We start from the raw sequence: 16,359 nt of genomic DNA on the forward strand, positions 1-16,359 counted from the left end.
TTGCACTTATTATTTAGGAACATTTTTCCAAGGCATGAAATATTATTTCTACAACCTACTTCTTTTTTTTTTTTTTTTTAATATATTTTTTTAATTGATTTTTTACAGAGAGGAAGGGAGAGAGATAGAGAGCTAGAAATGTCAATGAGAGAGAAACATTGACCAGCTGCCTCTTGCACACCCCCTACCGGGGATGTGCCCACAACCAAGGTACATGCCCTTGACCAGAATCGAACCTGGGACCTTTCAGTCCACAGTCCGACGCTCTACCACTGAGCCAAACTGGTTTCGGCTACAACCTACTTCTTAAAATCGATTATTTTAATGGGTCAAACATAACTTACCCATTTTCTTATTAGACATTCATGTTGTTTCTAGTCTTTTCCTGATCATAAACAAGGCTATGATGACCATTTTTGGAGCAAAAAAATTATACACATCCATGATAATTTGAGCTAAATTCCTAGATGCAGATGTTTTGGGGGCAGAGCATTTATATCTATTTAAAATTTTTTAAAATCAGTTTCACATTTAATAAATAACCATTCCATGTTGCACCCTCCCAAGACTTCAGCTCTTTTATATCCCCATTCACAATTGCATTTATTTTTGTTATACAGGGTACCACTTTGATTTCTGTGGTTGCTATTTGTGACTAAAAATGTCTTTCACTTGAAACCCTGCCATGCAGGTGAAAATCACTTTGGACCATGGAGTTCTGTGGCAATGCAGCATGAGAAGCAGTTTTTATGTGGTCCTATTTTCAGGGTTTGAACTTGGTTCTGCCATTTCCTCACCATTATTTCAGACAGCATTTTGGTGTGCTCAGCCTCACCTTTCATTCATTCCATCTGTTTCTCCAGCCTTATTTGGTGTAAACCAGTTTGGTTTGGTAATGCTTATATCTCCAATTTTTCCATTGGAGCTTCTTTTATTTGGCCACTCTAGATTATCGAGAGATGATGGATAAAATTGCTTTCCTGTGTCCTCCCTGGATGATAGTTCTGCGAACACATTCACAAGCCTTCTCAGAAAATCCCCTGGGATCAAGCACTTGTCAGAAACATCTATCACTCAGAGCAGTGTCCAACTGCTAATGAAACCGTGTGATGACACTCCCTCCCTGTTTCACTCTCTGGGTTCTTCACTTCAGCTCCCTGGGATCACATTCCAAAGTAAACTACCTGTATCCAGCCTTTTGTCTTACCTTTCCATTTCAGTGGAACCTAGGCTGAGTTGTAGTTTTTTTTCATGTGTTTAAATTTGTAGAAAGTAGTATCTACCTCATAAAATTTATTTGTTTACCAAATACTGTGTGCCAGTACTATGTGCCAGGTGCTATTCTGAGGATGGGAATATAACAGTGAACAAGAAAGACTATTGTGTTTTGATAGAAGAGACAAAGAAACAAACAGAGAATAATTTCAAATAGTGAAAAATGCTTTGAAATAAGCAGGGTGATGTGCTCCAGAGCAATAAAATCATGAGTAAAAGTCACTTTCAGATGCTATTAGAAAAGTGGACTGAATGATCAGGTTAAATTAGATGTGGGGAGAACATTTAGGGTACAGGGAGTAACTGTAAAGACCTGAGGTGTGAGCGTCAGGAGTATGGTAGTACATACAATTACTGTGTATGGTATTTTGCACTTGGAAAATGCTCAGTAAATGTTGATCATAATTAATAAGATTTGATCGAAGAGATAGCCTACCACTAACTACACAGCCAGTAGCTTATCATTGACTACAGAGTAAGTGGCAAGTTTTGCCTAATGAATTGACAAAAGTTGGCTTCATAGAATAAGCAGATCATTGTGCAGGGTGTGAATAGAATTATACAGTACATTTTCTTTACTCTATTGATATAGGGAATTGCATTGATATATTTGCTTTGTATTTCTGGTATAAACTTCCCTTGGTCATGATGTATTTCCTATTTATGTGCAGCACAATTCAGTTTGCTAATATTTTGTTGAAGAAAAATTTGTATCTGTGTTCCTAAGAGATGTTGGTGTATTGTTTCTTTTCAATATCTTTGTATGATTTTGGTTTCAGTGTAATGCTGGCCTCATAAAAATGATTTGGAAAGTGTTCTTTCCTTTTCTATATGATGGAAGAGTTTGTTTAGAATTAGTATTCTTTTTTCTCTTAAATACTTGGTAGAATTCTCCAGCAAAGTCATGAGGTCTGGAGTTTTCTTTGTTGGAAGAATTTTAACTGTGAATTCATTTCTATAGGACTGTTCAAATTACCTGTTTCTTTTTGAGTGAGCTTTGGTAGATTGTATCTTTCAAGGTATTTGTCTACTTCATCTAAGTTGTCAAATTTTATGGGCAAATGTTGTTTCTAATTATCCCTTTAAAATATTTATTAGTGATAAAAAGTACATACATAAAATTTACCATTCCAGCCATTTAAAAAAATATATTTTATTGATTTTTTACAGAGAGGAAGGGAGAGGGATAGAGAGTTGGAAATATCTATGAGAGAGAGTCATCAATTAGCTGCCTCCTGCACGCCCCCCACTGGGGATGTGCCCACAACCAAGGTACATGCCCTTGACCAGAATTGAACCCGGGACCCTTCAGTCCGCAGGCTGATATTCTATTCACTGAGCCAAACCGGTTTCAGCCCATTCCAGCCATTTTAAATGGTTCAATTACATCAAGAACATTTTACAATGTTGTGCAAACTCTTATTATCCTAATGATGTCTGTGGAATCTGTAGTGCTGTCCCCTCTATCATTCCTGATACTGGTAATTGCCTTCTTTTTTCCTCCTGATCATCTGCTACAGGTGTGTTAATATTATTGATCCTCTCAGAGTAAGCTTTTAGTCTCATTGATTTTTCTCTATTATATTTTGTTTTGTTTTATTTCATTGATTTCTTCTTTGATTTTAATTATTTCTTTTCATCTGCTTTCTTAGGGTTTAATTTGCTCTTCCTAGTTTTTAAAAGCTTGTATCCCTACATCATTATTTGAAACCATTTCTCTTCCAATATAAGCACTTAATGCTATAAATTTCCCTCTAAGCAAATACTGCCTTACTAGTATTTGTAGCCCATAAATTTTGGTTGATTGTTCTTTCACTTTTCATTCCATTTAACATATTTTCTAATTTCTTTGACTTCCTCCTTGACCCAGATATGTTAAGATATATGTTGTTTAATTTTAGGTATTTGGGATGTTTTCCATCCATCTTTTTTGTTGTTTTATTTCTAGTTTCATTTTGTTGTAGTCAGGGAAATATTTTGCATGACCTTAACTTTAAAAAAAAATAATTGAGGTGTGTTTTATGGCTCAGAATATGGTCTACCATGGAGAATAAGCACTTAAAACATGTGTTTTTTGCTGTTGTTGGGTGGAGTGTTCTATAAATATCATCCAGGTTAAATTGATTGGTATTGCTTTTCAAGTGATATTGTTTTTTCAAGTGTTCTGTATACTTACTGATGGCCATTAATAACATATTAGAGATGGGGTGGTTTAAACAACAGATATTTGTTTTCTTACAGGTCTGGAGGCTAGAAGTTCAAGATCAAGGTGTTAGCAAATTGTCAGTAACCACAGAGGCTTGCCCCAGTGACAACGACCGGTGCCCCACCTTGGTCCCATGCCCCCATCCCGCTGTGGCCAACATCCAGCATGTTCTGTGCACTCCCCTTGGTGGTTCAGCGCACGTCATAGCGAACCATCTATCTATCTATATATATATATATATATATATATATATATATATATATATATATACACACACACACACACACACACACACACACACACACACATATATATATATATATATTAGGTCTAGTAATAATTGCCATATATATATATATATATATATATATCACCCTAATATGCAAATAATTGCCCTATATATATATATCACCCTAATATGCAAATATTAGATATATATATATATATCACCCTAATATAGAGCTGATAACTTAAATCAGATAATTCTACTATTAAATCTTCCTCTTAAGAGAACCAAAAATCAGATCCCAAAAATTTTAAATTGATAGAACTGAAAAGAGAAACAGATAAATCCACAATATAGTTGGAAACTTCAGTACTCCTCTTTCATTAATTGGTGATACAGGTAGACAAAAAATCAGGTTGTGGACTGAATTGCCCTATATATATATATATTAGGTCTAGTAATAATTAATTGGTAATACAGGTAGACAAAAAATCAGGTTGTGGACTGAATTGCCCTATATAATATATATCTCCTAATAATATAGTAATATGCAAATTAACCATCATTCCACTATGCCTATCAGCCACGCTCACCAGTTATCAGAGCGAGTATGCAAATTAACCCAACAAAGATGGCAGTTAATTTACATATATGGAGGGAGGGAGGAGTAAAGACTGAAGACAGCATAGAAGGAAGAGGGAGGGAAAGTAGAAAGCAAGGCGGCTGCAGCTGCTAGAGGGAAAGCACTTGCAGCATGTGCGCGGCGGGGCGGGGTAGGGTGAAGTGCACAATGGCGGTGCACACCACAGAGGAGGCGGCGGTGGCGGGCACATCGGGTCGGGCATGTGGGGTGAGGCGTGTAGCGGTGGTGGCCATGCGTGCAGCTGTGGAGAAGGTGGCGGAGGTGGCCGTGGAGGTGGCGGTGGCCGCAGTGGGGCAGGTGGGGCACGCCCTGCCCTGCCCACTGCAGCGGGAGAGGTGGGGGTGGTGGGAAGGAAGCCTGCCTGAAGTCTTGCAGGAATATTCCTGCAACAGGTGCCTAGGATGGATAGATGGATAGATAGATAGATAGATAGATAGATAGATAGATAGATAGATAGATAACTTAACAAATTTTACCATCTTAAGCATTTCCTCCCCCCCCCCCTTTTTTTTAGAGAGAGTGGAGGGGAAGAGGAGAGACACACACACAGAACTACCCTGTTTCCCCGAAAATAAGACAGTGTCTCTTTTTTTAAATTTTTTAAATATATTTTATTGATTTTGTACAGAGAGGAAGGGAGAGAGATAGTTAGAAACATTGATGAGAGAGTCATCGATCAGCTGCCTCCTGCACACCCCCCACTGGGGATATGCCCGCAACCAAGGTACATGCCCTTGACCGGAATTGAACCCGGGACCCTTCAGTCCCCAAGCCGACGCTCTATCCATTGAGCCAAACCAGTTTCAGCAAGACAGTGTCTTATATTAATTTTTTCTCCCAAAGTTGTACTAGGTCTTATTTTCAGGGAATGTCTTATCTTTCCATGAGCTAGGTCTTATTTTCGGAGGATGTCTTATTTTCGGGGAAACACGGTATGAATGTGAGACAAACATCAATTGGTTGCCTCCTGCATGTGCCCCGACTGGGGCTAGGCATCGAGCCTGCAACCAAGGCACATGCTCTTGACTGGAATCTAACCTTTGACTCTTCAGTCTGCAGGGCTATGCTCTATCCACTGAGACAAATTGGCTAGTGCCTGTCTTAACCATTTTAAGTGTACAGTTTAATGGCATTAAATTGTGCATCTACTTCTAGAACTCTTTTCATTTTGCAAAACTGAAATTTTTACCCATTAAACAACTCCTCATTCTTCCCTCCCCCAACCCCTGGCAACCACTATTCTACTTCCTGTCTCTATGAATTTTACTAATTAGGTACCTCATATAAATGTAGTCATAAATACTTATCCATTTGTGTCTGGTTTATTTCTCTCAAGGTAATGTCCAAAATGTTTATCCATAGTGTAGCTTGTGTCAGAATTTCCTTCCTTTTTCAGAGTGAATAGGTAGATATTCAATTGTGTGTATATATATATGTACACCACATTTTATTTGTTCAGTTATCCATTGCTGGACACTTGGGCTTTTCTTCCATCAGTATTTATTGAGTCCCTTTTATACATCATTCACTTTTTATTACACAAACACTTATTGACTGCCCTTATGGGCCAGATTCTACTATAGGTATGGGGAATTGCTGCAAAAGTAAGCACATTAGATTAAGTTGCAGCATCCAGGGAGCTTATATTTATTGGGGACTGAGGATGGAAAGATGAACAATACACAAACATATTTCTTGATTCTAAATGAAAATTTTTCACATTTTAGTGTTTCTGAAAGTGGGTGTACCTAATAATTAATGACAATTTAGAATTATATTTGCCACTGTTTCTTTTTTAGTGACACCTAAAAGAATGGTGTCTCTTACAATCAATTTGAATGATAAATTTGATGAATCACTATTTAATAAAGCATTTGTTAATAAGATATATGAAAAAATAAACCAGAACAAAGAGGATAAGGAGTCACAGGACTATTCACAAATAATGTGATATTGGAGCAGAGCACATGTTCAGTTCAGATGACATTTTTTTATAGCTGGACTTCCTCCCTGAAGGATGCAGTGTATTGATTCACATTCTGACACAAACTTCACTATGGACTGGTAGCAGCTTGTGAACTGGCTACTTTGCATAGCACTGGTATAGAGGGTGGAGATAAACATGGGGGTTAGGGAGCATTTTGCAAAATGGGCTCAGATCTTATAGGCACAGTAAGGGCAAAGGTGACAGAATTTTCCATCTCAGTAGCTGGCAGCAGTTCTTCTACAGTAGTTGCTCAACAAAAACTTGAGTCATTTCTCTATTTGCCCATTTTGTACACCCAGTCAGCCAGCAAATCCTGCTTGCTGTACCTTCCAGCCATCTCCCAGTTTTGACCATCCCTACCTAAACCATCCTGTCCTGGCCATCATCATGCCAGGATCATCGTGATAGCCTCTTTACCTGTCTCCATTCTTCTACATCCCCCTTCCTGTGAAGTCTTGTCAATTTAGCAACCAAAGTGGTACTATGAAAATATGTTTGATCATGTGATACTCCTGCTTTAAATCCCTCAAACTGATCCTCTCTGAGGAAAGATTAAAGTCCTCTGTAAAGTCCTACAGAGCTCTACACTATTTGGTCTCCCACATATTTGACCTTATATCCTACTTGTCTGCCTTGTGCTTATTCTGCTTTTAGCTGCGTAGGTGGTCTTACTGTTTCTTGTGTTTTGGTTTTTTGTGTGTGTTTTTTAAAAATTATGTTGAGCATGTTCCTGTTTCAAAGCATTTGTATATGCTCTTTACTCTGCCAGGAATACTGTTCCCCCAGATATCTGCTTGGCCTACTTTCACAGGTCTCTGCTCAAATCTCAGCTTATTAGAAGGGCCTTTTAACCACCCTCTTTCCCTACTAGTACTGTTTTCCACTAAACCAGGATAAGCTAAGTTGTGCTCTAGCAGCAAGCAACTCCAAAATCGCAAGGGCCTAAACAACAAGGTTTGTTTCTCACTGATGGTATCCTTCTGTGGCAAATCACCTGGGAGGTCCACTTCACATCTGGGTAATAGTATGGCTACCATCTTAAGTATTGGCAGAAGGAAAGTCCATTCACTGGCTCTTCAAATATCTGCCTTGAAGCAATGTCTATCACTGACTTGACCAAAGTGAGTCATGTTGCCATACCTAACTTCAGTTAGGGATGGGGAATGGGTGTATGGCAGTCCTATCAAGTATTTTAAAAGAAACCTGGTAATCTATGATGGATGATATAGCCATATTTTTTACCCTGCTTAATTTTCCTTTCTTTTTGTTTTTAATATGTTTTTATTGATTTTCAGAGAGAGGAAGGGAGAGGGAGATGGAAACATCAATGATGAGAGATAATCATCTATCAACTACCTTCTGCACACTCTCTCCTGGGGATGGAGCCCACAACTTGGGCATATGCCCTGACCAGAAATTGAACCACCCTCATGGTTCATGGGACAATGCTCAACCACTGAGCCACACCAGCCTGGCCAGCTTAATTTTTCTGTAGTATTTATTTCCATTGGACATAATGCATAGTTGCTTTGATTTGTGTATTTTTCTTTCTTTCTTGTCTGGACTGAAAGCACCACAAAATGGGAGGGTGCTTTCACTTACTACTATACCCTAGGGCCCCAGGGATAATACATGGTCAAGAGTAGGTGCTTGCCGAAGCCGTTTGGCTCAGTGGTAGAGCGCCGGTCTGCAGACTGAAAGGTCCCAGGTTCGATTCCGGTCAAGGGCAAAAGTACCTTGGTTGCGGGCACATCCCCTGTAGGGGGTGTGCAAGAGGCATCTGGTCGATGTTTCTCTCATCGACGTTTCTAGTTCTCTATCTCTCTCCCTTCCTCTCTGTAAAAAATCAATAAAATATATTATAAAAAAAAAAGAGTAGGTGCTTGTTAATTTTAGAGAATGATTGAGAATACTAAAGCATGTCATTCATTTATTCAATTGGTGACATGTAAACCAAGTTGGGAGTGTGGAGCAGGGAGATTTGAGGAGAGAGGATAAGATGATGTGAAATAAATTGGAGAGTAGATTTACTAGAGAAAAGCAATAGAATTGCTGATCAGTAGAGTGTCAGTTTGAGATTTGAGACTATGAACTTACCGTGAAATCTTGCAGCTCAGTGATTTGATTTTCTTCAGTAATGCCGAGTTACTCAGGAGCTGGCCTGGAAGAGGCAGCAATGAATGATCCTGTTTTACAAGGAATGGTGGAAGCCCAAGCTGAGGAAGACAACATGGTTCCAGCTGCCTTACATTACCCCTGCTCCATCTTTGGTCCTGTCAGAATAATAAAGGAGCTTGCCTTTACAGGAAACCCATTGTCCTGGGGTGGTGTGATTGCAATTGCAGAAGCAGTTTTCCCTATTTCATTTACTTCTCATAACACTTTTGGGGTAGCTTTTCTTATCTTCATTTTACAAGTGAGGAAAACTGAGGCTTAAACCGCTGGAGATAGAATTTAGGTTGATTAAGCTCACAGCCATGGTGCTCTGCTCTGCTTTTGATGTATATTTATTGTTTCTTCTATACTTATTGAGGCCATGGGGAACCTCTGATCTGGGGGTGGGGAGCTCTGTTAGCTTTTAGATTTCTTGGAGCCTTGATTGTGTCTCAGTCATGAAGACAGTATGCAACCACTGTACTAATGGTTTCAATTTAGATGTTGTAAGACCTTAACAGAGAGGAAACAGTTGGGCTATTTTTATATACTTAAACTCTTTACCAACTGTAATTAGTAAATTCACTCCCAGGGAGTTTCTTGTGAATACTATTGAAATGATCCTTGTACCACCTGAGAATGTCTCCATCAGTGATACTTTTCTGTTGTCTGTCCTGTTGATCTGAACCTTTCTTAGGTGCAAAGGGTTGTGCTGGGCTTTATTGCCAATACAGAGAAGGGTAAGCAGGTGGCCTTTCTTTAGAAGTCTGTAATGTAGTTCAGAAGGCAAAACAAGTACAAAATCCTGATTATTCAAATAGTCCCTGGAAACGGGTGCAGAATGGGGGCAGAGGGATCCTCAGGCTTCACTAAAATGCTTCACTGAGATGGACGAAGGGAAGTGGAAATGGTGTTGTAATTTGAAGGCTGCATAATTTTAGAAAAGGTTCTTAATGGAAAATGGACTTGGGCTCTAGTCATACTCATGGTGGATAATCTCAGTAGGCCACTGCAGTTAGTAATGTTAGCACTTTTAACCACATTTTAATTATTTTTAATGTATTTATGTATGTAAATCCTGCACATGCTCAAAAGCTAACCGGTCAATTTGATAGAAAGCATACTCTTCTATTTCTTTGCACTTTGGTGACCATGTTCTGAAAGGTATTTTATGGAAGTTACTGGCTGTAAACTTGGTTTAGTCTCATATAAGAGCCAACTGACAGTGAAAACCTTGCCAATAAATTTTTTTTCAGTGCCCTTTGGTCGCTTACCTCTGTAGGTAGATGTTTTGAAATGTATGTTAATGAGAACTAAATTCCAGAGTTTGTGCAGTTTACTTTTCATTTTGTTTTAAAAATAAATTCTCTTGCTTTTTTTCACTCGTGTTTTTTTTTTTTTTTAATCTTAGGAACAATAATTCTCAAAACGGTTTTCTTTTTCCCTCCAGACAAGGCACCTCTATCTAAGAGTCTTTTACTGGTCCCCAGTGCCCTGTCTCTTTTGCTGACTCTACTCCTGCCACACTGTCAGAGGTTCTTCCTGTATGACCTCCAAGCAGTCAAGGATGACTTCCAGGTGAGCTCTGCTTCATTGGCCTTTGGGAAGGGAGAAGGCAGTTTTTTCCATAGATTTGCCTTTTCTTTCTGCTACTCTTAGTCCCTCAAAGCCTCTACATTTGCAAGTAATACTATTTATCATTAATAGTCTATTAACTAGTTCTCTAGCTTTATTTATTGATGTTTTTAGCAAAGCAGATTCTAATGAAGCAATTGCAGTACTAGACACCACCCACCTCTTTTCAGTTACTTTTTACGCATGAAAATGCAATTTATAATTTCAAGAGAATTAAAAACAATGTTAAATTTGGTTTTTAGTGATTAGAATGTAGCATTTAAAAAACCTGCATCAGTTTGAATATTGATTGGATAGTCTAACTCTTTCAGCTCTAACAAATTATTGATTCTATGAATTACTTTTATAGTGATGGTTAAACCAAGTAGGGAATTTCTTTTGGGTTTTTGCTGCTCGGAAGAGCAGAATTCTATGGTTTTCAAGATTTATGGGCTAATTTCATGGAACATGCTGGTGCTGGGTCTTAGCTATGAGTTGGAGTATTAGTGCAAATTGTGGTGTATAAACCTGCCACCTTTTCTTTGCTAAATACTTCAGTTATCCACAATAATCCACGTGTACTCCATAATAACATAATTAATACCACTCAGGTTAGTTTCACCAAGTTCCTGTGAAGGTCTTCCAGTTATTTTCTGTTAGAATATAGTATAGATTCTGTATAAGTTCAGTTGCTGTAATGCAGTGGTTCTCAATTTGGCTGAGAACCACTGCTTTAAGGGACTGAAGTTGGTATCTTCCTGATTCGGGGGGTTAATTTGGTTAATCTGATTAAGTAGGCAAGCATCCCCTTCCACTTCACCACTTTATGGCCATCTATACTCTGAAGATAAAGAGGACAACCACTCTTCTGTCCAGGAATGTGAATAGGTACCACTCTCCTGCTAGAATCTCCTAAGAAGCTCTCACTTTGCTTTTATAAGAGCAGCTACAGAGATAAGAAGTTTCAGTTCTGCTGAAACTGGTTTGGCTCATTGGATAGAGCGTTGGCCTGTGAACTGAAGGGTCCCAAGTTCGATTCCGGTTAAGGGCATGTTCATTGGTTGCGGGCACATCCCCGGTAGGGGTGTGCAGGAGGCAGCTGGTCGATGTTTCTCTCTCATCAATGTTTCTAGCTCTCTATCCCTCTCCCTTCCTCTCTGTTAAAAATCAATACAATATATATTAAAGAAAAAGAAGTTTCAGTTCTGACTTGAGCAATCTAAACATACACATACATAAGACATACATGTACATGAAATCTTCAGGGATGATAAATGAAATAGGGACCAGTATAGAATGGAATAGCTCTGGAGAGCCATAAAGATAGGAATTTTCCATTTGGTCTGAAGAAAGGGATGCCAGTTTATTAGCAGTAGAGAGAGAGCATTTTATTTCCCAAAGCAATATGTACTTCAAACCGTTAGAGATGCTGTATAGGAAGCATGGTTGGAGATGAGTACAGGGTTACATTGGATGAGGACAGGAGAGACAGTTGGTGAAGAACTTTCTTTTGCAAGAACATTTTGACACGGCAGAGATCCTGCCTCTAGTGTTTTTCAGGTTGAATGCAGAAGTAGTGCTTTGTTGAGTGTAAATTAGTGATCAATTTTTATAAGGAGCAGGCACCTTATAGTAATCCCCAATGATTTATTCTTAAACCGGTCACAGGTTTTTGTGTCCTTAAGCATAGGACAAATTACAAAATTATTTAAAAGTGTAGTTTCTAATTGTAGTTTTTTTTGTCATTAACTAAAACAAAAAAACAAAAAAAATGGGGTTCTATAAATCCAATTTGTTAAATTTAAATAATTGTAAAGTGTTAATGTCCTTAATCCCCCAGATTTTTCTAGTGGGTCTCAGGGCTTTGCCCTGAATGGAATATGTATGTGTGTGTGTGTGTGTGTGTGTGTGTGTATGTGTGTATATATATATATGTGTGTGTGTGTGTATATATATATATATATATGTATATACACACACACACACACACACACACACACATATATATATAGAAAGAGAGAGAGAGAGAGAGAGAGAGAGAGAGAGAGAGAGAGAGAGATTAAAATGTGAGGAATATAAGACTTGGAGCTATTTTTCTTTTTTAATATATTTTATTGATTTTTTACAGAGAGGAAGGGAGAGATATAGAGAGCCAGAAACGTTGATGAGAGAGAAACATCGACCAGCTGCCTCTTGCACACCCCCTACTGGGGATGTGCCCGCAACCAATGTTCATGCCTTTGACCAGAATCAAACCTGGGACCTTTCAGTCCGCAGACCAACGCTCTACCACTGAGCCAAACGGGTTTCGGCTTGGAGCTATTTTTCATGGTTTCTGCATCTTGTTCTGCAAAGGTGACAGTCATTATCATCTAATATCGAATATTTTAAAGCACTGAATCAGTGGTCAGCAAACTGGGGCTCACCAGCCACGTGCGGCTCTTTGGGCCCTTGAGTGTGGCTCTTTTACAAAATATCATGTGTGGGCTCGCACATACAGTGCCATTGAAACTTCATGGCCCCTTCACAGAAGTCGGTTTTCGTCTCTCAAAAGAAGTTTCAATCCGTGTACTGTTGATATTTGGCTCTGTTGACTAATGAGTTTGCCAACCACTGCACTAAATAGCTTACAAAGCATTCTCATTTGATCATGTTGATGGTCAAATATGCTGGCCTAAAGATTCAATGTGATCCTGATGCAGTCATGGAATTTCTGAGGGAGAAAAGAAATTTAGTTTAGTGGTGTCACCTGTGTCCGTATGTGTGCCCATTATAGCCATTGCCAATTGATGATAGTATCGTTTCTCCTTAAACCCAGCTGTGACCTTAACACAGCATTATTGCAGCCATCCCCATTTCAGTTAGATGGACATGTGAAATGAATTCTAACCGCCATCTCTAAACCAGTCCAGTGCCCTCATGTTTTGGAACACTGATAACAAAGACTGTCTTGGTTGGAACTGAGATGGAAGTGAAATGTTTTGACAGTTGGTATAGTCTATATTCTCATTTATATTATGATTATTTATATTTGCAAAAATTTTATTGGCAAGGTCATATGCCTTAGACAAGTAAAATACTTTCTCTGTACATATTCTCCTTATTTTAAAAGAGTTAATTTTACTAATGTTCATAGTAGCATTCCTCACAGTAACCTAAAGGTGGAAGCAATTCAAATGTCCATTAACAGATAAATGGATTTAAAAAATGTAGTGTAGACATACAGTGTAATATTATTTAGCAATTAAAAGTAATGAAGCTCCAATACATGCTTTAACATGAACCTTAAAGACATAATGCTAAGTGAAGTAAATAAGCCAGATACAAAGGACAAATATTGTCTGATTCCACTTGTCTGAGATACCTAGAATAGTCAAATTCTTAGAGATATAAAGTAGAATAATGGCTTCCAGGGTGTGAGGGGAGGGGAGGTTGGGGAGTTATTGTTTAATGGATACAGAGTTTCTGTTTGGAATTTTGAAAAATTTTGGAAATAGTGGTGATGGGGATACAACATTATGAATGTTCTTAATGCCACTGAATTATACATCTAAAAATAGTTAAAATGATAAATTTTATTTTATGTATATTTTACCAAAATAAAAACAATACAAAAGAAAAGGTTAATATTTTTTGTACCTTTCTTATAAAGTAATTGTGAAAGGGAAATAATATCAGAATATTTTACAAATGTCATTGGGATTATTTTTAAGTATCTGGAAAATATTTAAGAAGTCTCAAAACAAGCCTTCGAGTTGCTCTTTCTTCTTTGTATAGTCCCTTATATATTTTTCACACAAGGAGAAGTTGATTTACGTAAATTGAAGGTTAACTTATTAAAAAAAATTTAAACCTAATAATATTTAGCAACAGTTGCCATAATTTGCCTTGTACATGGGTTGGTATGAATTAGGTTGAGTATTAAAATTAAACTTAGAAATGGATATTATTGAGTTTATCCCTAAATAGCTTTTCAGTTACACCTATTTTATTAAATAGCATAAAAACAACACTAGCCTTTCATTCCAACTCACGTATATAATTTTTTTAAATTGTACAAAATATAATCTTAAGATGTTTTACAGGAAATTTTTCGTTTTCTTAATGAGAATGAATTTTACTTATTATATAAGCAAAAAAAATTTAAGTATTCTTTGTGCCGTTATATGAAAAGGATTTTAGCAGGAGACGGTAGAGCTCATTTTTTAGGAAAAACACATACGTGTTTTCTTTTTCTGTATGCATCATTATTTTGCTTAGAGTTTAAAAAAATAAGCATTATAACACATATGTAATAGTATAATCAATAAAGAAATTTTTAAAAAAGCAGGATAAAGTAAATGTAACAAATTTGCTAAGGAGCAACCTGAACAGATCTCACTCTTATTTATTGTTCTTTTTTAAATCCCCATCTAGATTTGGAGGCTGATATGTGGAAGAATAATTTGCCTTGATTTGAAAGATAGTTTCTGCAGTAGTCTGCTTATTTATAATTTTAGGATATTTGAAAGAAGATATGGAAGCAGAAAATTTGCAGTAAGTTTTTATGTATTTCCCTTTTGCTGTTAGGTTAGAGAAAAGCATTCTTTTGTTTTTTATTATATTTAAATAGTTTTATTTTGTTATTATTAACAATTACCTTTAATTACATGATCTTCTATCTGAATTGGAACATAGACATTAACCAAATAAAAATTTTAATTTAAGTCACTAGCATAATAAAATAATGATGATGGTAATAGGTCATAATATTAATATCAGGTATGAGTGGGTACTAACAATTTTAATTAGGATTTTGACTTTAATTTCTAATTATTTATTTTGCTTAATGGTTTATATGTTACTTGTTAAAAATAAATCATGCTATTAATGTGTTTGACCAATATAATTTTATAAGTTTGTTTTTATTAGAAAAGACTATTTATATATATATATTTGAACTGGTTCTAATTAAATAAATGTTAATTCATTTTTAGAAGACTCCTCTATTTAATGCTTTGTTTTGTTTTTAGTCTTTTTTGCTGGGTTCCTGGGTTTTGTCAGCCTTGGTTGACTTCATCCTTGTTGAAGCTATGTGGTATTTCTTTGGTATTACTGCATCCAGGAATTTGCCATCTGGATTGTAAGTAGCTCTCAAAGATTAGCTTATTTTATAACTAATTAAATCTGATTTAAAGTAGTGGTGTACATGAAAGCAGTAAAAGAATATTTTAAACTTTTAGAGACAGTAGAATTGATTTTATGTATTAAAAAATCCAGTGTATACTTATATTCTCATTATGTTCTTGAAACAAAATTTATTTTACATTCACTTTTTTTTTTTTTAGCTTTGAAGCACCATGTTTTAGGGAATTTTTAATGAATTTTCTGTTCTAATTCTGAAGATAGAATTAGTTTTATGTGTTTATTTTATAGTGAAATTTTGTCTATTTAGTTTTGTGAACTAATTAAACACAAAAATACAAAGTTTAATTAATTAGATTAGATTAGGGGAAATTAATTTGAAGTTAAGCTTCTGAAGAGTAATGTTTTTAAAAATTGTCATTGTTTAATACTTCCACCAAAGATAAAACAAAGTCACTATGTAAGTTATTTTTAGCTAAATTTGCAATAGTCAACCTAACTCATAAAGTATATGCTTTCATAAGATGTTGATCTTCTTTTAACAACAAAACAAAAAGTGTGTATTAGTTTATGAAATACTACAGGCCCAGTGCACGGGATTCATGCACTGGTGGGGGCATGGCCTTTGGGGATTGGCCTACTTTGGGAGTGCCATTCATCCCAGTCAGCTGAGCAGCTGTAGACCCCCCCTCTGAGTGGCTACTTCTGCTGTGGGAGCGCCGCTCATCCCAGTCAGCAGAGTGGCACTCCCACTGTGAGAGCACACTGACCACCAGGGGGCAGCTTCTGCATTGAGCACCAGGTGGTCAGTGCATGTCATAGCGACTGGTCAAGTGTCATTCTGGTTATTGTGCCATCCAGTTGGTGGGCTTTTATTATATAGGATTTAGTATCTAGGAGCAGAGTTGTTAGCACATATAAGTGAGCTTGAAGCATCTCTAAATGATATTTAGATATAATTTGAGATACTTTGAAATTAAGATACCAGATATTTAAAATTCTGTATGACTAACTGCAGCCTTATTTTAATTTTGAATTTGTGTTTTTGAAAACTATTAGATGATTGTATGTGTTTTGACTCAAGTTCACGTTGGATCTCTATTTTAAAAATGCAGTTAATGACTAATAGC

General features: G+C 36.8%; 1 protein-coding gene across 2 annotated transcripts in view; it reads left to right on the plus strand.

Annotated features, from left to right (window-relative positions):
• The window catches only part of UBAC2 (UBA domain containing 2), a 167,725-nt gene that overhangs the window by 17,839 nt on the left and 133,527 nt on the right, over nt 1-16,359 (plus strand). For both annotated transcript variants that reach the window (XM_036456288.2, XM_036456287.2), the window contains exons 3-5: nt 9,942-10,069; nt 14,522-14,641; nt 15,118-15,227. In XM_036456288.2, the coding sequence (XP_036312181.1) occupies nt 9,942-10,069; nt 14,522-14,641; nt 15,118-15,227 (358 nt within the window). The remainder of the gene's footprint in view (nt 1-9,941; nt 10,070-14,521; nt 14,642-15,117; nt 15,228-16,359) is intronic.

Source organism: Pipistrellus kuhlii, unplaced genomic scaffold (assembly GCF_014108245.1).
Source record: "Pipistrellus kuhlii isolate mPipKuh1 unplaced genomic scaffold, mPipKuh1.p scaffold_m20_p_3, whole genome shotgun sequence".
Taxonomy (NCBI): Eukaryota; Metazoa; Chordata; class Mammalia; order Chiroptera; family Vespertilionidae; genus Pipistrellus; species Pipistrellus kuhlii.